Here is a 27,934-nt window from a genome sequence, read left to right on the forward strand (position 1 = left end):
AGAGTCCCATTGAAGGCAGAAAAAGCGAAAAGAAAAAAAAAAAAAACCAAAATGTGAAAAAGAAAAATAAAACGCGACAACGGCCAAGTTGCCTTTTGGCTGATGAAGAGCACAAACAGCAATCGTAGGCAAAGCCAAGTTTCTAGCAGAAAGCAAAAAAAAAAAAAAAAAAAAAAAAAAATACCCATCATGAACATCATGGCAAGAATGCTTGAGTTGAGCAATGCCCCGTGGGGCTCGTGGATGTGGATGGGATACACTCAGCCCGACTCAGAGTCACCTCTTCACCCACAATGCCCGTCCCTCGTCCCTCGTCCCCCTTTCCCTTCCCCATCCCTTTGCTTTCCGTCCAACACTTCATGGGTTTGGTCGGTCGGTATTCTGCATTTTGGCTGTGGCGGCTGTTTCATTCATATTCAACCATTTCGTTTTCCTTTTTGCTGCAGCTTAACACACACACACACACACACACACACATAAATACACATACTCACACACTCACATTGTAACAGTTTTTCCGCTTTTGCCACCCACGCATTAGCCAAAGTCTTGTTCTCTCCCTTTCTCTCTCCGATTCTCTCTCTCTCTCTCCCTCCCATCCCCCTCAGCCAGCATACTTTTATTTGAGGGTGTTTGCTGAGGATGCTCGCCATGTTGCCCAACAAACACAAATTCCAGCACAAAAGCCTAGAGATAACAGTTTCCTGCTAACAAAAAAGCCGAAGACGAAATCGTGTTCTCTCATTTGCTGGGATGCTGCTCTCCCACACACACACGCACTCGCTCTCTCACTTTGCTTCTCTGGGCGACTTTAGTACCGTTAAGGTATATGCTTGAAAATTTTTCAGATTCAGTCCCGGACGAGAATTGCCAACGTGCGCTTCGATAAATTCAGTCTCTCTCTCACGCTAAACTCATCTTTCAACTAAAAGTAGTAAATTTTTTGTATTCCATTTGAAAGGCGTGCAAAAAACGTGTAAAATTTGCAAAACCACAAAACAAAAAAAAAAAAAACCGAATGAAAAATATATACAAATAGTTGTGAATAATATAAAAAAAAGAATAAATATATATATAGTGATAGAGATATATAATTGTTATGGCGTGATCACAGGGGAAAAATGTTGAAATAATAATTGTAAAGCTAACTGGATTACGAGAATGTTAAATGTGAAAACTTTGGGCACGCAAAGCGTTCGGATGGCATTGTGTATAATAAAATTGGCGAAAGGCAAAATGAATTGAGCAGGGCAACGGCAACGGCAACGGCAGCAGCAGCATCTGAGAAGTGTGGAGGCGGAAGTGGCGGAGGTGGTGGAGGCGACAGCGACGACGAAGACGGGCGGCAGGCGACGGGCGGTTAGGCTAGGCTAGGCTTTGGGGCGGTGAGGCCAAGTAAAGATGTGCGCGCACAATACAAAAAAATTACAAAGCATACTTTTGGGAGCGGCAAAGCAAATGGCCAAAATCAACAGCACAACAACAACAACAACAACAACAACAACAATGTCAACGTTACAACTGAAGCTGAGGCTGATGCTGATGCTGAGCGTTTACAAATAAGCTCAAAAGAGATAGAATTCCACAAACACTCATACACAAACACACACACGCCAACACTTACCCAAACACACACACACATACATACGCATCGGGAGAGTGTGTGAGAGTCACAGCAACAGCAAGAGAGCAAGAGAGAGAACCATCAGCGCTTCACATGTAAGTGAGAGTCAAGCAACATTTTTCCTTATTAGTGTATGTGAGTGTGTGCTGTGTGTCTGTGTGACTTCGTTTTCGTTGTTTCCAGTGCTCTCGTTTTGATTAAAACTTTGTGCGAGTGTTGTAGGTCGGTTGGTGGGGCGCGGCAAATTATACCCTACTACCCCATACTTACCCCATCTCCCCCGCATGTCTCTCTTAACCACCTACAAAGCAATATGCCTGCTTAGCGGGTAGCCCAAGCATAAGGTAAAAGCCAACAGTCCAGCAATTTAATTTCCGCAAACAAGCCAAGCAGAGCAGCAGAGCCAGAGCCAGCCCCAGCCAGTCAGGTCTGAAAGCGAAAGCGAAAGCAAAGGCAAAGGCCATCATCATCATCGTCATCCAGCCAGGCAGGCAGCCCAAGACGTAGCCATGTGGCAAGCAATTAAACTCGCGCAAAAATTAACATAAAGCAGCAGCAGCAGCAACAACAACAACAACAAGCAGCAGGCAGCAGGCGGAGGCGTAGGACCTCTGACAAGACGCACAAAAGTATGCAAGCTATATAGTTTTTTTTTTTTTTTTCGTTGTTGCCCAAGCTTTCTCTCTGTGTGCCAGCGAAAATAGGTGTGTCTGTGTGTATGTGTCTGTGTGTGTGTGTGTGTGTGGGTAGGCGCGTGTTGCCCGCATAAAAATTCCCAAAAAAAAAAAAAAAAAAAAATAAATACAAAGGACCGAAAAATATCTCATTTGAAAAAAAGGCAACTGCTGTTTTTCTAGCTCTAGATCATCTGTAGATAGGCAAAAGAATCTGATTAAAAGCATAGACATATATGTTTTAAGCCAAAAGAGTTATATTAAATGCAAATTTACATTTTATTCCCACCCACAAAGTAACCTTTAAATGCCAAATCAATTCATAAGCATTACAAACAAAAAAAACCCACAAATTCTGCGAAATATGCAAAGAATTACAAATTTAATTAGACCACAAATGTCAAAAACCACAATGAGTTGGCTTAGAAACTTTTAAGATGATAAAAGGAAATTGTACGTGCGTATTTGTGTATGCTAAATTCAAAAGCCAAGACAAAACATTAACCGAAATCATTTCATACACAACAATTACAGCTACATATCTATGTTTGTCATCTGACAAACATGAGACAAAAAGGGTCAAATTGGCAGTTAGAATGAAGTGATTTGTATTTTAAATTGAGCAAAAAAAAAAAAACAAAACACATAAAAAAACATTTTTGCTTGACCCTGACTTCTTGGAAAACATTTCCATAGTTTGTTTGTGCCAAAATTTATGAGAGTTTCAGTTTAAGGTTTAGTTTAAAGTTACACAATTTAAGCTTTTGTTTAGTCAAACCCTCTAAAACTCCATGGGGGACAAAACAGATGTCTAACGTAAAAAATATTCCGCCTGATATTCTCCTTTGGAGATAGAAGTATATTAAGAAAGGAATAAACCCTTGTGTTCTTATTCATTGACCTGGAGCCGGCAATTCATTCATGATTTGGAGTGTCAATTGATAAAATTGTTAAATTATATATCTATTACGACCTTTTTGATATAAAAGCCGGCTTGTGGTGAAGTTTATAAAGGAAAATATTTTTAAAGGCGACATAATAGGGCGGGCAGGTGAGCAAGAACCACCAAGTTTTATCATCTTGGTCTTTGCTAAAGATTGCAATGGCTATACGATATCTTTAATGCTAAAACTAGTTCGGAATTACAACTAAATGAAGCGAAAAAACTGTAAAGTGTTTAAGGTCTATGGTTGGTCAATATAATTTTGAAGGATATACATGAAATAGTTCCTTGCTATTTGCCCAACAAAGTAGGCTACACCAAGTTTTAAAACTCTGTTTTTTTTTTTTTTAAATATGTAAATATGTCAGGTTAGCACACTTAAATTGCCTTGTAAGGACTATAACAACTTTTGCTTAAGTGGTTTATTAACATTAGTATGGATCCTTTTTATCAAGACAAATGAAGAAATTACGTTTTTAAGCATGGCAGGATTTTAAAAAGTGCATCCAGGATAGATGGATTACAACGAGGATTGTTTTTCAATAGGTCAAAACGTGGTAAAAATAATGAGTTTTCATAAAAATTGAACGTCTACCAACGCTGAAATTGGGTCGTAGCATCGTTCTTTTAAGGCCCAGACATTAGGATCGGGAGCTTTTTTGTCATCTAGAAAGTATATCGTAATCCTCTATGCCTAATTGGATTCGAATTCAACAGAAATTCACACTTAAATATAGAACTATGGGTTATTCGATACAAGTTTTACCATGATATAATAAGAAAATCCTTTTTTTATACAAATAGTCTTAGGGTCAGTACTGGAAAGTTAAATAGCTGCAGATAAGTCATCCAAAACGCGTTCAAATCTACATTTAAGTCTTAGGAAATATTTTGCGTAGAACTTAATTGGATAATTGGAGAGAATCTTCAAGCTGTTGGACTAAACAATGTATTTTGCATCATTCTCTTGATATTCATGTTCTTTGCCTATTTTGTTCCCATTATACCGAAACCATTTTTATTGACCTGTATTTGGATAATTTACTAAGACAATCTTAATCTGTTTGAGTGCTTGAACTTGAGTTGTATTCTTTAGGACTCTCCGTTTATTGCTTCTTCCTCCCTTTTTAAAACCGCATCATTACTTAATCGTGTCGTGCTGCACTTTATTGCATGTCAACTTAGTATAGTTAGTATATAGCATGGGTTCCTAACACAAGAAATTTCCCAAGAAATTGATGTTTAGCTAATTTATAGAATTTTTCATTAATTTAAGTGTAAAAAATTGTTATTCAATATAAATTTTAGAAAGGTTTTTAATCACAATCTGTCTCCTTCTCTGATTTACCATAAGGTGCTTTTAATATGTTTTTCAAATTCATTTTTTAATTTAACCCAAGGTCTACTTGGTCAATTTTATCAAAATGTCAAAAAATATTTCTAAATATGTTTTCGTGTGTGAATTTTTTGCGTGTGAATATTTGTTGTTGATACTTTTGTTAAAGTTAATTAATTATTTTTCATTCAAGTAGTTGTAATTAGTTCCAAGACAATGATTTAAGATTAATGCTGAGTATATTTTATTTTATACTTTTTGTTCGATCTTTAATTAACTAAGCAACTTTTTTGTGGTCGATTTTATTTTTTTCTTTAAACTGTCATTGTTTTTTATGCGAAAAATTCTAAATGTAATTTGCAAATGTATAAGGCAACTTTTCAAGTTCAATGGTCTCAATTAGCGTGTACTTACTGTATTTACTGGCGCCTAGCAAGTTGTCGATGTGTGTGTGTGTGTGTGTGTGTGTGTCATAAAAATAGCTTAATAAATGGCAAACAAATCCGCGAGGGCCGCAGGTTGCTCATATGTATATGTATATATGTGTTCATGTATGCCCTTGTATGTGTGTAGGTGAGTGTGTGTATTTGTTTGTTTATGCCTTGCCATCGCTTTTGATAATAAATCCATAAATCCTTTTTTATGGCAACCAAAAAGAAGGATGGAAAGAAAACGAGGCATGGCTAAGACGTTCAATTCGATTATTTGCCAGGGAGCTGCTGGCTGGCTGGCTGGCTGGTTAGATGTCTGCCTGACAAATTTGAATGTAACACAAAGACGACAGTTAGAGTAACCAGGAGTAAAAGGCGCTAGCAGGACCAGCCCAAACATAAGCTGACGTGGCCATGTCTGAGGCACGTAGGGAAGGTTTATTTTCCAATCTCTCTCTCTCTCTCTCTCTCTTTCGCTCGCTCTCTTTCTCCAAAAGTTGCAACTACTTTTAACGCAAAAAGGGATTCGGCCAGGATAACTGACTAAAACACACACTCACATACTCGGGCATATTTAGATACAAGGACATCGCAACATACATATATGTATGTATATGTATATGTGTATATGTAGTATGTGTGTACAGGGCACTCGATTCGACTTCTTGCGATTTGTTTTTCACTTATTGGCCATGTTGTTCTCATTCCCAGTTAGTTCTTACCGTTGTTGTTCTTGTTGTTGTTGTTGTCAATACGATATGTCGGCTCAATTTATGGCGCCCTGCTGGTTGCCAGTTTGCTTGTTTTGCAATTGATTTATACCCCACACTCCATTCATGTGAATCTCTTTCTCTCTGTGTGTGTGTGTGTGTGTGTTTCATAGAGAGATAGATAAATACAAAGATTTGATTGATTTATTGCTTGGCACTGCGTTTAATTGGCCATCGATTTGATTTAGCCAAAATAATTGCCGATAAACTAAAGCCACAACAAAAACAAAACTCATCAATTTACAAACATTTAACATTTTAAACAGTCAAACTAACAATTTCCACTGAAATAGTCAACAATTTACAGAATTATTTAAATGCCAAAATGCATATTTTTTCCAAGAATTTTAAGATTTTTAACCCCGTTTGTAGTTTTGTCAATTAAAAGAGATTTAAAAGATGATTTTATTTATTTTATGCAAAAGGTTTTTAAATCCATTTTTGTGAGAACCAAATAAATCTGTCAGCTTAGTTCTTGTTTCTTACTGTGCACATATTGAAACTTATATTAAGTCCCTTTCCAGGAACCAATCGAAACGCTTTGGCTTAAATTTTATTTTCTTTACTGTGATGTCTATTTTAGTTGGTAATGCAAAATATTTTTCTAAACTTGTTTGATCGCCTTGGGAATGTTATAAAACTAGTCAAATGTTTGTTACCGAGAGAAGGGGATATTTTACAGTTGATTATTCTTGCTCAGCATCAACAATAAGCCAAGTCCATGTTGTTATCTCCATCATCTGGCTGTGTGGTCATCTGCTTCAGTGGATTGTTCGATTAAGAGACATTGAAATAAAACTAGATAAAATTTCTGCATCTACGATATCTTATGTTGCCAAAGAACCGATCGGTTATCATGCCTTAGTAAGATAAACATTTTTGTCTCTTAAGTTTTTGGACTAAAACTTACCTTTCGCGAAGTTTTGCTGAAATCGATATTTTTAATCAATTAACTACCATAGGAACAACCGAAAAAAACAATATTTATGTGAAAACATATTGTAGAATAACAGATACAATGATACTTTTTCTTCGCGGGGTTAAAGGTTCTTGAAAACTCCGTGTGAACCGAATCCATGTTAAGAAAGATATCATCCAAAATAAAGGGTTACGTTCCAGGTCATCCACAGAGGCTAAAGTAAACTTTTTATTCGACATATTTAACTATTTCTACAGACGATTTCAATGCGTTTGTTAGGCCGATTAAATCTATAAGGTCCAACTTTAAAGAATTGATCTTTCGAAAACTATTTCGAATGTCTGTTCTTGGAACTATTTACCATTACTATTCACATTGTGTTTATTGTCTTTTAAGGAGTGAGTATTATAGAATGCAATATTTAAACAATTACACAAAAGCATTTGAAAATATATTTCAACAAAGTTCAATATATTCAGTCACGTTGGATTAAGGTTTAAAAGAAGAAACAAAAATCCCAAACGTGTAAGACAGAGCTTGTTTAATTGAAATATCTAGTTATTCGTTATCCATAAACGTTTCCATTATCCCCGACAAAACTACTTTTCAGTATTGCTTCATCAGGGGGAAACTCCACCTTCGTCGGGGTTCGAACTCGAGAACACCAGAATTGTAGATTTAGAAGGTCTGCACTGAGCCACCGAGTAGGTTAGTTATAGAAATGTAGATCCGCTGTTAGGATCTGTTATATACAAAAGTGGATCTGTTGATCTGTTACAGCTTTGCGAAATGCTGTTTAAAAACCCATTGAAAAATTATTAGGCGACAAGCAACGCGTAATTTAGCAGTCGAGAATGGCATTAGAAAATTTTTATTTTTAAGGAATTTGTAAAAGGAATTACAAGTAATACAAACGGCTAAAGTTTTGACCCCTAAAGACTTATTGAACTATGGGGTTAAGTTTATAAAAAGAGACAAATAAGTTACAAATCGCAATAAAAATCATATTTAACTTCTGAAAATTTGTCTAGACTTCGACCTTTTTAAAGTGTATCACAGTTTAGAGTTTTAGCCAGCTTGAGGTCAATAAATCTTAATGATTATAAGGTTTTTAATCATAGACAGCACAAAAGGTGAACAGGTTGTCTATATAGCTATTTCAAGAACCAGTTCTATCATCAGCGGATTTCTTTAATAGTGTAAGGGTCACTTCGCTTAAAAATGAGGATAAAAAAGGTTTTGGAAATTGTTGTATATTTATTTACAAATTGTAGAAGCCAATTTCGATGTAATTTTTATACCCTTGCAAAAAGGGCATATTAATTTTGATCAAAAGTGTGCAACGCATCGAAGGATGCATCTCCGACCATATAAAGTATATATATTCTTGATCAGCACGACGAGACGAGTTCAAATAGCCATGTCCGTCCGTCCGTCCGTCCGTCCGTCCGTCTGGATCAACGCAAACTCCTCCTAGACCGTGAGAGCTACAGAGCTGAAATTTTGCATGTAGGCTTGTATATACTGCAGGCGTTGTATATCTCGGATTCAGCCGGATCGGACCACTATATCATATAGCTCCCATACAAACAGCAAAGTCACGAACAGTGACTTTTCTTAATAACTTCGTTATTTTCTGAGCTATTGTCGTGATATTTAATATTGGTGAGTTAATTACACATATAAACGACTATGCCAAATTTGATCAAGATCGGGTGACTATATCATATAGCTCCCATAGGAACGATCTTTCGAAAACAGTGACTTTTATCAATAACTTTGTTACTTTTGACGCGATTGCTTTAAAATTAAACATTTGTTAGTTTAATATATCTGTTAATGGCTGTGCCAAATTTGATAAGGATCGGGTAACTATATCATATAGCTCCCATAGGAACGATCGGTGGAAAACTGTGACTTTGTCCAATAACTTCGTTATTTCCTATGCTACGACTGTTGGCCGTTCTTTCGCAAACATTATCCTTTTTAGATAAAACGTTTTTCCACTTTGATAGCTATAGGTAAGGAAAAAGTTACCAAAAAAGTTGCAAGGGTATACAAACTTTGACGCGGTCGAAGTTAGCCCCGGCCCTCTGGTTTTAAATTTCAATTGGTACTCACAGAACGTTCTGACTTGGGTAAAAGATACACCAAAAATTGAATTACAGTTATCAGTCAAAACCCTTTGAAAAACTATTCGAAAAAATATGCAGAAACTTTTCCTTTCGGAGTTGTTTTAATAGCCTGAGGCTCCCTTACTCTAAGCCACTTCTTTTGGAAATTTCGAAGATACTTTTTATTAATATTTATCTAAAAACATTTAAATTAGTTGCAAGTCAATATTTTATCGCCTTAGTCGTTCATCAAAACAATTTAACAACAGTGTACCATCTAAGGCAAAATAAGTTTGAAAAAGTAAAACCTAACTTTGAACAGACACATTTGATTCTTTTAATGTTTTTTGATGTTGTAATCCCCTTTGAAATTCTTGGCAAGATGGTCTAAATATAAATAAACTATAGAGATTTATACAAAAGCTGTATATAAACCTATTTGTGCTCTTGTGTAAAAATGAAAATCCATTTATTGTTAGCAAGTTTTTCATTAAATCAGTTCAATCTTTCACACACACATACACAGCATTGTGTGTTTTTATGCTGTGGCCATAGAATTTCAATTATAAAGTTGTGATTTTTGCGGAATATGATTTAATATTTTGTTCATTTTGTATGCGTTGTTGCTGCATTGTTATGCTTTCGCACAATGCTCGCATTGGAGGCAGAAAAATGAAACTTTCAATGCGAATCAATCATGGCGATATCATATGCTATCAATCAGACGACAATATGTGAGTGTGTAACTTATTTTTCCATTTTTCAGCGAGAATGAGCATCAAACAGCGACAGCGGGAGAAAACTTTCAAAATCAAAATCACAATGGCTGCCAAATGAACAGAAACTGATACAGATACATAGATAGATAATGTGTGTGTGTGTGTGTGTGTGTATATAGCCAATGACTACATCAATAGTTTTTGAAAAGTGTCAGGAAGCCGCCTTGAACATTTCCGTGCCAAAGTGTCCCGGGTAGAAGCCAAGTTTTCTTCGACTTGGACTGTTGCATGGCCATGCCCATGCCTCATTGTTTGTCATCCTACATCTGCCTCCCTGGCCCCCATTCCATTCCTTTTGCACCATTCAAACAATAACAAGAACAACAAAAACAAGCAGAGGATAACACACAGAGAGATAGATAGAGAGAGCGAGAGAGAGAGAGAGAGAAATGTTGTGGGCGTGGTTGTGGTGATGATGATGGTGATGGTGATGATGGTGGCTATTGCCGCCTGCCAAGGAAACGCATTCAAGCAGTTTTCATTTTCATTTTGCATTTACATTTTCATTAAAACAAATCACACAGAAAATGTCATTTTGCGGACAAAGGCAGCAAGTCGGCCCCTGGCATTGTAAATACGAGTATATATTTTTCCATTTTCTTCTCTCAATGTGACTCACAGTGTTTGTTCGTGTGTGTGTTGGTGTGTGTGCCTAGAAGGAAAATGAGATATTTCAAAGGCCTGTGGACAACATTCTATAATTTCTCTTCTTTTGACAGAACTTCATCTTTATGAACAAGTCAATGAAAGTATCCCAAAAGGTCAATTTGATTTGTGAAAAGTTTTGAAAACATTTCCCAAAAAAGAATTTTCTACAAATTTGTTCCCCCTTAAATAGAAAATAGCACACAAAGTTTCACACTTCTTTTTCTAATTTTTTGGGCAGTGACTGAAATTTTTATTTATAATAATTAGAGTGTTTGACTCTTTCTTGACATGTTTAATTGATTCTTTAAAAATATTATTTACAAATAGACAAACAAAAAATTGCCAAATTTATTTTAAAATTATTCAAAACAAATAAAAAAAGGAAAATATGAGAAATGTATAAGTAAAGAAATGGAAAAAATCTTTTCATAATTTAAAGAAAGAATTCTAATTTTTAAAATTCAACAAATAGGAATAATTATAAAAGTTGTTATATATTCAAATTTGTTTGTTTCCCTCTATGATGACTTTTCTTTTGATAGTGTATATAAAAGTCATTTGTGTTTTGTATTGTTGTCTCCCATAACAATTTCTGACTTGTTTCCAATTTGTTTATTGCTTGCAGGACCAGTGCGAAAATGGCGACAGCTTTGCGTGGGTGCATCAAGGATAAGCTGAAGAAGAAAGCAAACTGAAAGCAAACCACAAACAAACAAACAAAAAACAGAAAAAGAGGAAAAAAAGAAACTCCATTCCACTACGAAACGATAATAATAAGAAATCAATATCACACACTCTCAGAGAGAGAGAGAGAGAGAGAGAGACCGAGAGAAAATATCACACATACGCCATGGAGCCAGTGATGAGTTTAGCTTTGGCAGCCCATGGCCCGCCCAGCATACTAGAGCCGTTGTTTAAAACCGCAACTACGAGCACAACGACCACCACGACGACAAGCACGCCCAGCTCGACAACGAGCACAACCAGCAGTCCCGGCTCCATGTCCCCCACTGGGACCACATTGCTGACGGCTCTATTGGAGAATTTGACAACAACCGCAGCGAATGGACTCTACGATTCGTATGGCAATCAGACAAATGGAACAATGGGTTTCGAGACGAAGGGGCCGCGATATTCGCTCGCCTCGATGGTGGTTATGGGCTTCGTAGCGGCGATTCTGAGCACGGTAACGGTGGCGGGTAATGTCATGGTGATGATATCCTTTAAGATTGATAAGCAATTGCAAACGATAAGCAATTATTTCCTATTCTCGTTGGCCATAGCGGATTTTGCTATTGGCGCCATCTCCATGCCGCTATTTGCGGTCACAACGATATTGGGCTATTGGCCATTGGGGCCCCACGTCTGTGACACTTGGCTGGCCCTCGACTATTTGGCCTCGAATGCCTCGGTGCTGAATTTGCTGATCATCAGTTTCGATCGATACTTCAGTGTGACGAGGCCATTAACGTATCGCGCCAAGCGCACCACAAACAAAGCGGCCGTGATGATTGGGGCCGCTTGGGGCATCAGTTTGCTACTCTGGCCACCCTGGATCTATAGCTGGCCTTACATCGAGGGCAAGCGCACAGTGCCCAAGGACGAGTGTTATATACAGTTCATCGAAACGAATCAATATATCACCTTTGGCACTGCCCTGGCGGCATTCTATTTTCCTGTCACCATCATGTGTTTCCTCTACTATCGCATTTGGCGCGAAACGAAGAAACGGCAAAAGGATTTGCCCAATTTGCAGGCTGGCAAAAAGGATTCCAGCAAGCGTTCGAATAGCAGGTAATTTAAAAAAGAGTTCAGAATTCTTTTAAGTTAAAACAAGCAATCAAAACAAAAGATTTGGCAAAAAGGTTTTATTCAAACAATTTGGTATCTAAACACATGATGGAAATTTGCCCTTAAAAGTATGCAAAATGCAGTCCAAGAATTCGATTTTTGACACAAATGTATAAAGAAGTTTTGTAATCTTCTTTGGATATAAAAAATCTTCAAAGCGAACATTGCTTATAGACAAATAATTATTATAAATAATAATATATAGTTAATGCTTTTCCAGACTAATGCATACATTTCTAGATCATCTCATGGCATATGACCATTTTCATTCAAAAGTTAGGGGTCTAAAAGCAGGAACTAGCACATATTGTGGTTTTCCATTATATATTGTCTAGAAGTTTTGAAGTTCAAGGTTCAATTATAGTATGGTTGTTTTCTACTGAATAGAATTTGTCATTTTTCTCAATAGATCTAAAAACGAAAGGGCTTGATACCTTGGTTCCTGGTTCCTGGTTCAGCAGACCGATTTGCCGGTCTCTCTTGTCTCTCTCACATTTAGAGTTCTCTTACCGTAGGTCATTTATTTAGATTAGATTTCATAGCTTGAATATGTAACTGAATACAAAACTGAAACTTGAAAAATCATAAATCTAATAATAAAGCTTGACATTAATAATTGATGCAAAAAAAAATTTGTTATTCCAAATTTCCACACAACTCACAGACCATTAATATTTAAAGCCATGTGAAGTCATAAAACTACATAAAAAACTACAAAAAATGTTTAGTGATAAATTGTAAAAGATTTAATGTTATTTGTCTTATTTAACATAAAAAACTCCATTTTCGAATTTTATGAAGATTTGACTGGATGAAATGAAATCTTCTAACTGAACTACCCAAATTTTTAACATTTAACTTGTCTAGTATTGTGCGTTTGTTTTGTAATCTGCAAAAATGTTGGTTATTTCAATAAAAATGTTGTGGCTAGAATTATTTTCCCAAAATTTACCAAGCAAATGCCAGCACAATCGATACTCGTCGAGTGATTATTATTATATTGTATCAATTTGATTATTATTTTATATTTAAATTACAAATATGATTAAATGTTAATGTCGAAAATTCTGTAAGGCAGATAGCGACCATTACACAATTGTCCGAAAAAAGGGAATTGTCCACGCAAAACAAGATTCCGCCTCCAAGACGGTTATCCCTGTCATAAAATTTATTTATAAAATTTTGTTGATTGTAAACTTTTGTTGAATTCTCGTTGAGGCAAACTTTATTTTGGTCAGATAAACATCTGGACAGATTTGAGGGAAATAAAATTGCATCAGCTCATATTAAAACCTTCTAGGACTTTACTTCGAGAATATTTTCCATTGATTCGGCTAATCATAATACGGAACAAATTAAACAATTGGTTACCAAACACTTACATAATGTTAAAATCTCCATATATATATATATAATGTGCTCCAAATTCTTTAATTTAACAACCGAAATCTCATTTTGGTCGTGATACCTCTGCGAACATCTCTTAGTATGAATTTCTAAGAAACCTTACGAAGATAACGCATTTCTTAGTTTTGACTTTTAGGCCCACTTTTTACGTTACTACTCCCCCTGACCAAGTCCCTTTTTTTTATCAGCTATTGGATAACTGCATAGAAAAGAACTAAAGCAGTATTGCCTTAAACCAGCGGTAGTAACATTGCCCATACGACAAGTAATCCCTCTTTTAAAAGTTGCTTTTAAAGATCACTCTTTTTGTAGCTTAACAAGATACATTAAAACACAAAAAACATTTTTATTGCCGATTCCAAATATGGGTCTTTTCATAAAAATTCACTTTAAACAAAAATCTTTAAATCTAAGTTCTCAAAATTTACGGTACACTACTCAATATAATGACCAACTTAATGCTATAGATTAACTTATTAAAACTCTTCATCAACAATCTATAAAAATTGCATTAAATCAGAATTAAAAGTCAACAAATTTATGTATATTTTTTGCAATGATAAGTTTTCCACAAGTATGTATGTTGGGAATCATTTTATATGATTTTGCAAGTTAGTTAAGGTATTTTTTTTTCTGATTCATACTACTGTCTTGTAAAACAATTTCATCCCCTTCAAAGTAATCCCCTCTCGATAAAATACACTTATGTCAATGCATTGTTTTTTCCAATCCTGGAAACATGCCAAATAGTCCCTTTCCAGTATAGCCATCAGCGCCCTCTTTGATTTACCTTTTATCTCCTCAATCGACTCGAAACGCGACCAACTGTGTCACTCGGAGCCAAGTCAGGCGAATACGGTTGTTCCGGAACGATATGCGTCGAATTTTTGGCGAAATGATCGCTAAGTACAAGTGCAGTGTGAGACGGCGCATTATCGTGATGCAAAAACCAAGAGTTGTTGGCCCATAATTCTGGTCAAACGACTCATCACGATAAATAATATTCCTTATTAACAGCTTGGCAAGATGGAAGCAATGCATAGTGCACCACACCACGAAAATTGAAAAAAAAACTGTTATCATAACTTTGACGTGCTCTTTTCGGCCTGGCCTCGCCTTTAGCACGATATTCTTTCGATTGGTCGGTTGTTTTAGGGCCTTTAGCATAAATCCAAGTCTTATTTCCAGTAATCATGCATTTGAGCTTGTCCTGAGCCAAGCTCATCCTGACCATCCTGATGGTCAGCAAGCATTGTTTCATACACATCAACGCGACGAATTTTTTGCAAGAAATTGAGCGTTTTCGGTATCGAACGAGTAAAGAATCCAAAAATGCATTTGGTTTTAATCTCGATTAAAAATCGAGAACCCACCTGACTTATTTGGCATTTTTTTTTATGATTGATAGAAGGTGTTTCGATGACTATCTGATTATCTAATACCAAGTATAAACTGATTGTTTTGACAAGGTTTGAAATCAAGTTCAAACTTTAAAAGCCTTTTTACAATTCTTTTAAGTTTTTCCATTTATTTCTTTATTTGTAATAAAATTTTTTTGTCTTACAGTGATGAGAATACGGTGGTTAATCATGCAGCTGGTGGACTACTTGCCTTTGCCCAACTTGGTGGCAATGACCATGATACCTGGCGAAGGCCACGTTCGGAGAGTTCAGCGGATGCGGAAAGTGTATACATGACCAATATGGTTATCGATTCCGGTTACCATGGCATGCATTCACGTAAATCGAGCGTGAGTTTTTTTATTATGATTTCTTGGATGATGGACTCACTGAAAATATACTTCCTTTTCAATAGATCAAAAGCACCAATACAATCAAAAAGCCATACTCATGCTTTGGCAGCATCAAAGAATGGTGCATAGCGTGGTGGCATTCTGGACGCGAGGATTCCGATGATTTTGCCTATGAACAGGAGGAGCCATCTGATTTAGGGTATGCAACACCAGTAACAATTGAAACTCCTTTACAAAGCTCCGTCTCCAGGTAGTAAAAAAAATATTTAAATACAACAATAATCAGAAAAAAAAAACAAAAATCAATGCAATTCATGTTAAACGTCTAACTAAATAATTTTTTCTCGACTAACAGAGTCGAAACACAGCACTCTCCACAGTTCTCACTTATTTAACACCCCAATCAACATACCAGCACCAGACACACACATGTTGTGTATTGCATTCCATTCTATCGCCTCAATTGCACTCAAAAGCACCAAAACAAAAAAAAAAAAACGATCAAATTCGGTTCAATGTTTGCCAAAAACAATACAAAAAAGAGAGAAGAAAGAAAAACTTCCATCAGTCCATCTCAGAAAGGGGTATCATATTGCACCGAATGAAAAGAAAACACAAAACTGAAACTGAAAACGAAACTAAGCACACACACACACACGCATACAAACACACACACACGCAAAGAGCTCCTGGCATGAACAGGGATGGAAAAAGAAAACTAGAAAACTAACGAAAACAAAAACAAAAACTTGCCAACTTTTCAAAAGAAGTTTAAAGTGTTCTTATCGATGATTTAGTTTATAGATTATGTCTTTTATTTTATATAGACAAATAAATTTATTTTCTTTCCTTTTTTTTTGTTCTTGTGGTTTTTGCCTGATTGCACTTTTAGTTTTTATTTTGTTTACCGAATTGTTTTAGAAAAAGCAAAAAATGTTGCATACTTATAGGGATATTAAAAGGGGGCATTAAAAGTTTTGAATGTGTGGCAAGAGGAATCCATAGAATCTGGGCATAATTCCAATGAAAATATTTAGCTTACCTGCGGAAAAAGAATGTTAGATATCAACTAATTATATAAATATTTCAAAGCAGAGAAAACTCGTAAACTATTTCAACGCCTGAGGCGAGTTCGGAAAATGTTCGTAGCTAAAACCTATAAAAAATGTTAGTAAAGTTGCCCCAACCATAGAAGGGCTCTAGTTGAAAGGAATTTTATTAGCTGGCATCAAATTTAGACTTGTACCTGCCTGATTTCAAATAATATTATATTGAAGTTATTGATAGTAGGATATTAAGATTGATTTTACTTCATTACTTATTAAGAATTTAAAAAAATAACGCCTAACTTGTATATAGAATGGTTGGACTCATTTATCCTATGTTCAATTCATCTCTGAAAGCTTTCAACAATCTCTCCCTAATCTATTTTTCATTTCAAAACATATACAAAAGTCGTAATAGTTTAGGATTTCATTAAGGGTAAATTTTACAATTCTTTTTTGTGTTAGTAACAATTAAAGGGACTATCTAGGTTAATAAAAGACAAAGATATAAATGTTTATTGCAGAAAAGTATTTCGGATAATAGATTATGATACAAATTGAGGTCAATAAATCTTATGTTGTCTGTTTACCTATTTCAAGAACCACCAAGTTCTATCATCAGCAGATTTTCAGAGTTCTACTGATTATACCAAATCACGCTAAAACATGTTGGGAATTCTAAATACATAAAAGGGAAAAAGACTGACAAAACTTACGGCTGCAGATTTCACCATCTTTATATTTATTATTTGTTTAAAATTAATTTTTATATTTACATTTCAGTAAATAGTTTGTAAACAAGTTAAGAGTGCAAATTGTTAAAAAAAAATTTTTGGAAATGGCTTAGCGTTTTTTTTTAATAATAAAAAATCAAGGGATTCATATGACAATTCAGTGTGCTATTTACTTTAACGATCCTTTGTCTCGTTCAATTCAAGTTGGTTAAAAGCGTTCATTCAAAATTTGTGAATCAAATATATCATCAAATATGATATATATAGAATAGTTTGCCAGATTTGAGCATAGATTTTTGAACCTTTTCAGCACAATTTTTTCAGCCAAAGGAAGTTTTCTTCTATAGTTCTTAATGGTCAACTTCGTTTATGTTTTTTAACTGAAAATGCTTTCTATTTTAATTAAAATATTAACTACAATAACAAAGACTGTAGAAAGGGAATATTTTGTTTTCATTTGATTTGAACAAATCATTTACTTCTAGTAACTTGAAATATAGTCTACTATATAGTCGTTTTCATTCATATATTTTACAAACTATTCATTTTCCAACTCAAAATTTAATGAATATTTCTTCAATTTCATTTAATTTTGGTAAAAATTTGTGGAAATTTATCTAATAAATTGAGTAGAAATTGGGGGTTTTAATCAATTAGATTTACACTTAAAATTAAGCAGAAGCTGGATAAAAAAAGTCATTTCATCTAATTAGAGAATAATAGGAAAAATTTAAATTATTAAGAAATGATTTGGAACTTGTTTACCAAACTAAAATTTGGTATCTTAGCAACAAAATAAAACAAATAAAAAATGATGTAGGTTGTTTTTGTTTTATCAAATTATAATTTTAACACAATTTATTGAAAAAAAAAAGATATTGATACTTTGATCTGGCAAATAACCATCCCTGTCGGCAATTTTTGAGGCACTGTGCTGTGTGTGTGTGTGTGTGTTTGTATACTTTTTAGTTGTATGTGTAGTGTGTATCTGTGTATTACGTAGTATGTATTTTAGTTATTTGATAGACGAGCAACTGCATCCGCCTGCTGTCCACCCTGCGCCCCTTTCACTCACACACTAAACTTCTCTCTCTCTCTCTGTTATTGTTGTTGTAGCTTGTCAGCATTTGATTGTTGTTGTATTATTATTTTCTAAGCCTGTCAGTGTCAGTGTTGAGTCGAGTAGAGTTGAGAATCGTTTGCCTCCCGATGCCAATCACCACAAAAATACATACGATTGTTCTTTCTCTCTCTTCCCCTTTCTCTCTCTCTCTCTCTCTATCTGTGTGTAGATGCACCTCGATGAATGTCATGCGGGATAACTACTCAATGGGCGGCAGTGTGAGCGGTGTACGTCCGCCCAGCATACTACTGCCGGATGTATCACCCACACCATTGCGTCCGCCGCTCAATTCCATTTCCCAAATGCAGGAAATGAATGCGGTCGCCGGTGGCAGCGGCAGTGTCAACCTGAACCTCAACCACAACCTCAATGGGGGCCATGGGACGACGACAGCGAGCAATGGGACAGGCAATGGCAATGCGAATGTCAACAGCAGCAGCACCAACAACACCAACAGCATTATCACCAACAACAACAACAATAACAACAACAACACAAATAGCAATGGAACAATGCGCGACTCACGTGCCCTACCAGTGGGCAATCGGATTGGTTCACGTTCAGTTAGCCAGGACTCAGTCTACACGATACTCATACGTCTGCCCTCGGATGGAGCAAGTGCAGCGAATAGCACCAGCGGCGGCATTGGCGGCATCTCCGGCCATCAGTCTGGCCTAAGTGGTGCCAATGGTGGCGGTGGTGGCTCAGCGAGTGGCCTAACCGGTGGCCATGGTGATTGTGCACCCTCCATCAAGATGATACACGAGGATGTGACGGCCTCGACACTGCTAAGTGGCAGCTCGGGCCAAGGCATGGGCGGAGGTGTCGGCGTTGGCGTTGGCGTCGGCGTTGGCGGAGTGGGCCTAAGTGGTGCCTTGGGTGGTGGTGGTAATGTGGTCACAGTGCCACCCACTGCAACCACTCGCCGGCCATTGCCATCGCGAGACTCTGAGTTTAGTTTGCCCCTCGGACGACGCATGTCCCATGCGCCACACGATGTACGCCTGCTCAATGCCAAAGTCATACCCAAGCAGTTGGGCGGCAAGGGGGTTGGTGGTGGCCCTGGTGGTGCCGCTGGCCAACATGCCCTGCTCAATGCACGCAATGCTGCAAAGAAAAAGAAAAAGTCGCAAGAGAAGCGTCAGGAGTCGAAGGCAGCAAAAACCTTGTCCGCGATTCTGCTCAGTTTCATTATCACCTGGACGCCATATAATATATTGGTGCTGATCAAACCATTGACCACCTGCTCGGATTGCATACCCACCGAGCTGTGGGATTTCTTCTATGCCCTGTGCTACATTAATTCAACCATTAATCCCATGTGCTATGCCCTCTGCAATGCCTCATTCCGGCGTACTTATATCCGCATCCTAACCTGCAAATGGCATACCAGAAATCGCGAGGGCATGGTCAGGGGTGTTTACAATTAAATCCATATATACATATATACAGCTCCTTTCTACCAGCTCCTTCGCCTACTAATCCCTCATTCGAAATCATCACCAGAAATGAAACTAGTTGCAATAAATGTTGTGTGCAAAATGATAAAGAAAAAAATAAAAAAAATAAAAACCAAAACACAAAAAAAATGTTTAGCGAAAAAAAAACCAAAATTAGGCTTAATTGTGAAGATTGATACAAAAAAAAAAAACAAAAAACACATTTGACAAAAAGCAGTACTGATTTTTTGATGTCTAGCCCCCGAATATACTTATATACACAGACATATATACAAAATATATATACATAACTAATATTAATTAATTTAAAACATACACACACACACACACAAACACAACACACACATGCAATAAGCGACTTGATCTAAAAGTTTCGGTTAAAGTTGTTGAAAAGTTTTTGAGTCAAAATAAATTTGAAAATTGACAGCATTTTTCGATAAATTTCTAAGAGAAGAAAAGAAGAACCAGATAAAAGAATTAACTTAAAATATTTTATGTCTTAAAAGAGATAATTAAACTAAAATGTCCTTTCAAATAAATTAAACAAGTTCCATAAATGTTTGTATCTTGTGAATTGGATATTTCACACACAAATTTTGTAGGTGATTTAAAAAGATTTACAGTTTTTGTAGTTCGTTTTGCTCCTAACATTTGTTTAAAAATTTTAATTTAAAGGTTTTTCTTAAAGTGAGAAAAATTTCAGAAAAATACAAAAGAAATATACAATGGTCAAATATATATTCCATACAAATATCAATCTATATAGATTGGTAAATAAAATAACAAATGAGTATAGAACGTTTAGAAAAATTCAAAAAATTTTAAAGAAAGGAAAATTTATACATCATATATGTAACTTATTTGAACTGTAAGGAACCTCTTTCGATTATTAAATGTTATACTGTTATTGCATAACAAAATCAAAAGATTTTTTTCACTTACTGAAATATATAACAAAAATTGAATTGTTTTTACATTTTGATTTAATTGTTTGTAACTTTGGATAGAGATTGGATATCTCTGTTTGTATTTATTTTAAACGAAGAATATGAACATAACAATTCAACTTTTTTATTTAATTTAATTCAGTTAAATATTTTTTATATGTTTAAAAATTAGTTGTCACTTGATATAGAGAATGAAGATGTGTTTCAGTAAAGTATTTCAATTCAATAGAAAAGTCATTGAATAGTTATTCGTAAAGAGAAGTAAAAGATTGAAATTCTGCCTCAAAATCAAGGATTTATACAATTCCGAAATTATGCACAGTCGAGTTCGTATAATTCGAAATGGTAAGGGAATCAGTTTCTTTCGTCTTACAGAGAAATTCAAATTATCGCGATTTCCATCAAAAGAATTTTTTTGAAGGAGATACAAATTTTTTTTTGGTTTATCTCGATTTTCGATTTAGCGGGATACTAATTATCGAGGGTCGTATGTTTCAAATAAAATAAACTAACGATAGTTTGAATTTGCCTATATATAGATACAAAATCGTTGGAATATTCCATTTGAGAACAGGATAAACGAAATTAAAGTAGGTCAAAAAGGAACCTAATGAGAACCGAATAGAAATTCGTGAATGTAAAATGATTAAAGAAAGCTACTTTTCGTTACAATACTTTCAACAAAAATAACCGAAACTTTTAGATTTTGTTTTGTGAAATCCTTTTTGAGATAACCCTTGCCCAATGTCAAATCCTTATCCCGATCCTCATCCCAGAATTCATGAAACAAACCCATTTTGTTAGGCGTTTATGTACTTTTAGGTAGGCACATTGCTCCACGCAAAACAAGAATTTAATACAAATATAATGGATTACGATTTGGATTATATTGATATATGTATATATATACACACACACGTATATACATACATATATATGATTATATTATACATACATAAAGCAAATATACCTATAATTAAGTTTAAGTTTAAAAGGCGTAAAAAAAGTGAGAAGAAGAAAACAAACAAACAAACAAAAAAAAATCGTATGGAAAAACCAAAAAAGCTTTAATACAGTTCAAACTACACTGAAAGTAATTAAGTTGCAGTTGTACCGCAGTCAACGAATACGAATCGTAGCGGGCCAGAGCAAAAGAAATAATTCTCATTTGATTTTTGAAAAATATATATATATATATATATATATAGAGTTTATATATGTATGAAGGATAAGGATGCTTAAGAGGGAGAGTAACATTATGTGAGTGAGTAAGCAAAGGGGTTAAATGTGATTGTATTGCTCGTTTTTCTAGTTTTTATTTTTATGTTTTAGTTATTTTTCTAATTTAGAAAACAAAAAACAAAAGGGAAAAGATCAACAAGACATCAACTATGCATTAAAGACAAAAAACCAGACAAATTTGTAGTTAATATATATACCAAAAACAAAAAAAAGGAAAAGAAAAATTGAAAATTACAGTATATATTCATATATACATATATACAGATATATGTATGTATTAAGAACGTAACCCACCATAGTTCAACTAACTAAGAACAAAATCATTTTTTGTGTAAATGCCAATTGAGCATAGAGAATTCAAGAGAATTCGCCGAGAGAAACTTTTCGCTGAATGAATTAAAGAGCAATAGAGATGCAGATATCAAAATAAAAATTGAAGATAAAACAGTCGATGGTTGGAATATGTATTAATATTATTATTACAGAGACCTGTGCAATATATAATATATGAGTTTTTACCTTAAACAAATAGGCAAAGTCATGGTTGTGTTTGATGCTTAAAAGAAGGAAGAGAAATATGGGATTTATTTCGGGTTTCAGTAGTTGACAGAGAGAGGATAAAGCCATCGACTGTTGTTGTGACTGTCTGCCATTTCCAAATACACAAAACTTAACACAAATCGAACAAATTGTCATAGTTAATAATGTTAATAATAGTGAAATCAACAATAAACAAACAAACAAACAAAGAAACAAAGAAATCTTGCACCAAACAATTCAACTAACTAATGAGAAATATAACATATTAAATACATATGAAAACAAATAACAGAAATATACACAAATACACAGAGACATACACACACACACACCTACACACATACACCTTTTTATCAATGTGTAGTTTAATAAATTAATACAACAAAACTAACAACAACAACAACAACAACTAAGAATAATGTTTGTTAAGCTGAAATCAAAGCAACATTTGTAGTCTCAAAATGGCACAATGCAAAAACAAAAGTATATTATATGATCTACATATACATATATAGTTCTATATATCTCTATATATAACAAACCAAACCAAAAAAAACAAAAATTTATATAGAAAAATGAGCAAACCAAACTACAAACCCAAAAGACATGATTTACAACCACGCACACATCCAGAAACCAAAAACAAAATGATATGAATTAATACTATGTATATCTGCAACAAAGAACAACAAAACAAAAAACTAATTACTATAATGATAAACAACAACAACAACAAACGAACAGAGAGCAGAGAAGCAGCTTAAATAGCCAAGTTTTTTGTGGTTTGGCTAATCAAACGATCGATTAATCGATTAAAGAGAACGGAAACGAGGAAAATGGTACACAGAATGCATATTGATAATGGTGGTAAAAGAGATTTAATTGCATACAATCTAATTGTTTGGATATATACTACGATATATATATATATATAATAAATAATAAAACTAACAATACCATATATGAATTAAAGCTAAACAACAATAAAACACAAAAACCCAAACATGTGAACGATACAAAAGAATCTTTTTTTTTTCAATAATTAAATTTTAAAGTTTCATGTGAATGGCTATAGAAAGCGGTAAGTAAATCGGTGAAACATTTGAAATAAATATCAGAGCAGCTATTCAGTCAGAAAGATTACAAAATTGACAAGAATATATACTGCAGACTCATGTATTTCGAATCTGTTGTCATTGAAATCTTCTAAAAAGCCAAACCGAAGACGCGAAATACATAGACAATCGTCTCATTATACCTCCACCCATAGGGTGACTCAATGTCGCCAAAATGTATGTAACAAGCAGAAGTTAAGTATATATATTCTTGATTAGCAGCCGAGTCGATCTAGCTTTTTGTGTTGATTAGCAGTTTTTATACCCTTGCAAAAAGGGTATATTAATTTTGGTCAGAAGTGTGCAACGCATAGAAGGAAGCATTTCCGACCATATACAGTATATATATTCTTGATCAGCACGACGAGACGAGTTCATGAACAGTGACTTTTCTTAATAACTTCGTTATTTTCTGAGCTACTGTCGTGAAATTTAATATTGGTGAGTTACTTACACATATAAACGACTGTGCCAAATTTGATAAAGATCGGGTTACTATATCATATAGCTCCCATAGGAACGATCGGTGGAAATCAGTGACTTTGATCAATATCTTAGTTTTTTCCTATGCAAAGATTGTTGGCCGTTCTTACGCAAACATTAGCCTTTTTAGCTTGAACATTTTTCCACTTTGATGGCTATTGGTAAGGAAAGAGTTATCATAAAAGTTGCAAGAGTATACAAACTTAGACGCGGTCGAAGTTATCCCCGGCTCTCTGGTTTTTATTGTTCTTTTTACTTTTTATTTCCGAGAAGCTGTGTGGTTAGTTCCACTGAGGCACCTCCTTATATAAAACCTGACCTGAAGACAGTTCTCAACATTGGTTTCGAACCATGTTGCTAAAGCAAAAATGCTTCTCATCCTGCAAACTCAACATTCCATGCAACATTCCCAGTGTCATTCTGCATTTTGCTAAACAGTTTATAAGGGCGGAATTGGCCGTAGGTTGGTAGCGGCGCTAGACAGAGTAAAAACATTTGGTACATGGTATACCAAAGTCGGCGAAGCGACTTACTTGGTTATTTATTTATTTATAATGTGATTGGACAGTGATTGAAAATTACAGCCAATCTTCTTACTACTAGGCCTTAAGCTAAAACTTAGTTAATTTTTTTGTTTGTTTCTAAAATTACATAGAGTCGGTTTTTTTTTAAATATTGAAATCAAATAGGGCTAAAAAAAAATATCCGTAGAGCATCTAACTTTTATACTGCAAATCCAGATCAAAATTTTACTTATTGTTAGCCATTTGTTTTTTATATTGCGAAATCAAGATCAGTTTCATCTTTTTAATATTTATTTGGTGAGTATTATAAAAGTTTAAGGTTTTCCAAACTTACTTTAGATATTTCAGAATAGAAAACGCATTCGATTTTGCCGTGCGCATGTTTAATAGAGAGCTGCATGAATGAGAGAAAAGTCAAAGTCAAATGAATCCATTCGAATGGAATTCAAATGAATGAGTGACAAGTACAAAATATAATGAATGAATGTGAGTTAATACTTGTCAAATCTCTAAAAATACGTAATTCTGTTTAATGAAAGGCAATGAACTGAGTGTCAAAGCATCGAAATGTACTATGGCACTCGAATCATTCGAATTGTCTCATTTTTATTGGGATGTTTTTAAGCAACAAAAACTAATTATTTGATAAAAAATGTAGAGAAAATAATGGCGAAATGAGGGCCAACAACTTTAGTGCGCAGTTTTGGATCGGACAATTTGAAACAAATCTAGTAAAATCTAATTTTTCTAAATTAGATTCCTAGTTGCCACGAACCGAGAAAACATAAATAAGGCTATCTTATATATTATGAACAAATAATATTCTCTAATCCATCATATACACAAAGGTAGATCCATCACATTTTAATATTACTTCACTAGTTGGAAAAAAATGCATCTATTTTTCTGTATGGGGTGTTTGTACCCGACAACAACAGTATTGTAGTCTGAGTCCATTCGAATCATAGCAACTCATTGTCTTACATTATAACTCATTCAATTCATTTTGTTTCGTTTGAATGTTGTGGACAGTTTTTTAAGTCGCACACTCATATACTTGAAATTGATTTTCAAATTTATTTAATTCATTCATTTGGTTTTCAATGTTGTTAACTCGAATTGATTTTTCTATCATTCATGCAGCTCTCTAATGTATAGTATATGTTTTAACAATATTTCTATTAATATTTCCCTAAAGACTTCTGTATAAACGAATTGAAACTATTTGTTAAGGCTGTGGCCATCAATTCGAGGTCCCACATTGACCGATTGCAGAATACCTATCGGATGTTTCTATCTTTTCGAATTTGAGTGCTTCTGGCGAAAGCGAAATTTGTTTGTTTGACCAGATGCGGCTTCATAACGAGTTCAATAGATAGGCTATCAAGTAAGCCTTATCGCTGTTCTGGCTGGACATTTTTATACGTTTTGTTACAGATTCTACAACTGATGCAAGTGAACTGCTATAGGGTAGTGTGCGGTGATTCTGCCAGTGAGCACCCTGTAATCCTCGTATATTTTTTTTAGCTTTGCGGCAGACGGTAAGATTTTTCCACTGCTTAGTTGACTAACTTCCATCTTCGAGTTCTTTTAACGAATCAATAAATTATACAATTAACACTGTGTTTAATTCTAAGAAAGAACAGTGTAAGTATTTTCATAACAATCCATCTTTTTAAAATTTCATCATATTAGTTTTTGGGGTTCATCAACATTGAACTCAGATTTGAGACGAGCTAAACTATGGCCTTAACAGTTTCTGAAGTCACCAGAAGGTATGGGAAAAGAAGCTACTATAGGATAGTAGTACTTATGTCAGACAAAGCGCCTGAAGCATTTGGATTTTCCTTTTCGAATCCCTCAATGGTGTTCCATACCTCGTTGAAGATTATTTATACAAAATAAATAACTAATTGGTGTAACTATCTACTTTTGCCATTTGCTAAATTGTAGTGAACCGTCTTTATAAATGAACTGAGTTCCAAAGTCAATGCAAATGTTTATTCATATTGCACACTTTTTTCTTATCACGTATATACGTACATGCGTACTTGTTATATATAATTATATATCAAAAATTTTGTTTGAGCAGGCTTCAGGTCAATCTTACTGATTTATTTGTAAGACTTTAAATCATAGGCAGCACAAAAGGTGAGCAGGTTGTCTGTATAGCTATTTCAAGAACCACCAAGTTCTATCATCAGCAGACTTCGCTAAAGAATCCACAATTGTAATGGCCATACCATATCTTCAACACTAAAACTAGTTGGGAATTACATTGCCAACTAAATGAAGCGAAAAAAGAACGGCAAAGCTTGCAACTGCAGATTCCACCTTTTTTGTGTGCATACCCATGGGCGCCAGCTGAATTAGTGTAAAGGGCTTCGCCTTAACCAACTAATCGTCGCGCCCAAATATTTTGTAATAGTATATTGTACTATATGCAAAAAAGAGGGTTTTTACAGCAAGTGTAAAACGGCGGGCCTTCCGTTTTTGGTATTTGTCTAGATTTCGACCTTATTGAAGTTAATCAAAAATTTTGTTTGAGCAGGCTTCAGGTCAATCTTACTGATTTATTTGTAAGACTTTAAATCATAGGCAGCACAAAAGGTGAGCAGGTTGTCTGTATAGCTATTTCAAGAACCACCAAGTTCTATCATCAGCAGACTTCGCTAAAGAATCCACAATTGTAATGGCCATACCATATCTTCAACACTAAAACTAGTTGGGAATTACATTGCCAACTAAATGAAGCGAAAAAAGAACGGCAAAGCTTGCAACTGCAGATTCCACCTTTTTTGTGTGCATACCCATGGGCGCCAGCTGAATTAGTGTAAAGGGCTTCGCCTTAACCAACTAATCGTCGCGCCCAAATATTTTGTAATAGTATATTGTACTATATGCAAAAAAGAGGGTTTTTACAGCAAGTGTAAAACGGCGGGCCTTCCGTTTTTGGTATTTGTCTAGATTTCGACCTTATTGAAGTTAATCAAAAATTTTGTTTGAGCAGGCTTCAGGTCAATCTTACTGATTTATTTGTAAGACTTTAAATCATAGGCAGCACAAAAGGTGAGCAGGTTGTCTGTATAGCTATTTCAAGAACCACCAAGTTCTATCATCAGCAGACTTCGCTAAAGAATCCACAATTGTAATGGCCATACCATATCTTCAACACTAAAACTAGTTGGGAATTACATTGCTTTGCCGTTCTTTTTTCGCTTCATTTAGTTGGCAATGTAATTCCCAACTAGTTTTAGTGTTGAAGATATGGTATGGCCATTACAATTGTGGATTCTTTAGCGAAGTCTGCTGATGATAGAACTTGGTGGTTCTTGAAATAGCTATACAGACAACCTGCTCACCTTTTGTGCTGCCTATGATTTAAAGTCTTACAAATAAATCAGTAAGATTGACCTGAAGCCTGCTCAAACAAAATTTTTGATTAACTTCAATAAGGTCGAAATCTAGACA

The 27,934-nt window shown here is 35.0% G+C and overlaps 1 protein-coding gene across 2 annotated transcripts; it reads left to right on the top strand.

Annotated features, from left to right (window-relative positions):
• Positions 1-1,104: 1,104 nt before the first annotated feature.
• Positions 1,105-19,743, top strand: LOC6643385 (muscarinic acetylcholine receptor DM1). 2 transcript variants are annotated; one of them, XM_015178219.3, is made up of 5 exons: positions 1,105-1,719; positions 10,864-12,032; positions 15,063-15,246; positions 15,312-15,499; positions 18,322-19,743. In XM_015178219.3, exons 2-5 carry the CDS (start codon positions 11,089-11,091, stop codon positions 19,580-19,582), a joined length of 2,577 nt encoding a protein of 858 aa, XP_015033705.1. In that variant the 5' UTR covers positions 1,105-1,719; positions 10,864-11,088; the 3' UTR covers positions 19,583-19,743. The 2 variants fall into 2 exon arrangements, with proteins under 2 accessions (XP_015033705.1, XP_002066151.2); XM_002066115.4 differs by having other exon boundaries at positions 15,312-15,448.
• Positions 19,744-27,934: the final 8,191 nt, after the last annotated feature.

Source organism: Drosophila willistoni (assembly GCF_018902025.1).
Source record: "Drosophila willistoni isolate 14030-0811.24 chromosome 2L unlocalized genomic scaffold, UCI_dwil_1.1 Seg168, whole genome shotgun sequence".
NCBI lineage: Eukaryota > Metazoa > Arthropoda > Insecta > Diptera > Drosophilidae > Drosophila > Drosophila willistoni.

Excerpts from the sequence above, each read along its gene's own strand:
- LOC6643385 (XM_015178219.3), top strand. The coding sequence starts at position 11,089 with ATGGAGCCAGTGATGAGTTTAGCTTTGGCAGCCCATGGCCCGCCCAGC. Across the intron at positions 12,033-15,062 it reads AGCAAGCGTTCGAATAGCAG|TGATGAGAATACGGTGGTTA; the intron begins GTAATTTAAAAA and ends TTTGTCTTACAG. Across the intron at positions 15,500-18,321 it reads TTACAAAGCTCCGTCTCCAG|ATGCACCTCGATGAATGTCA; the intron begins GTAGTAAAAAAA and ends ATCTGTGTGTAG.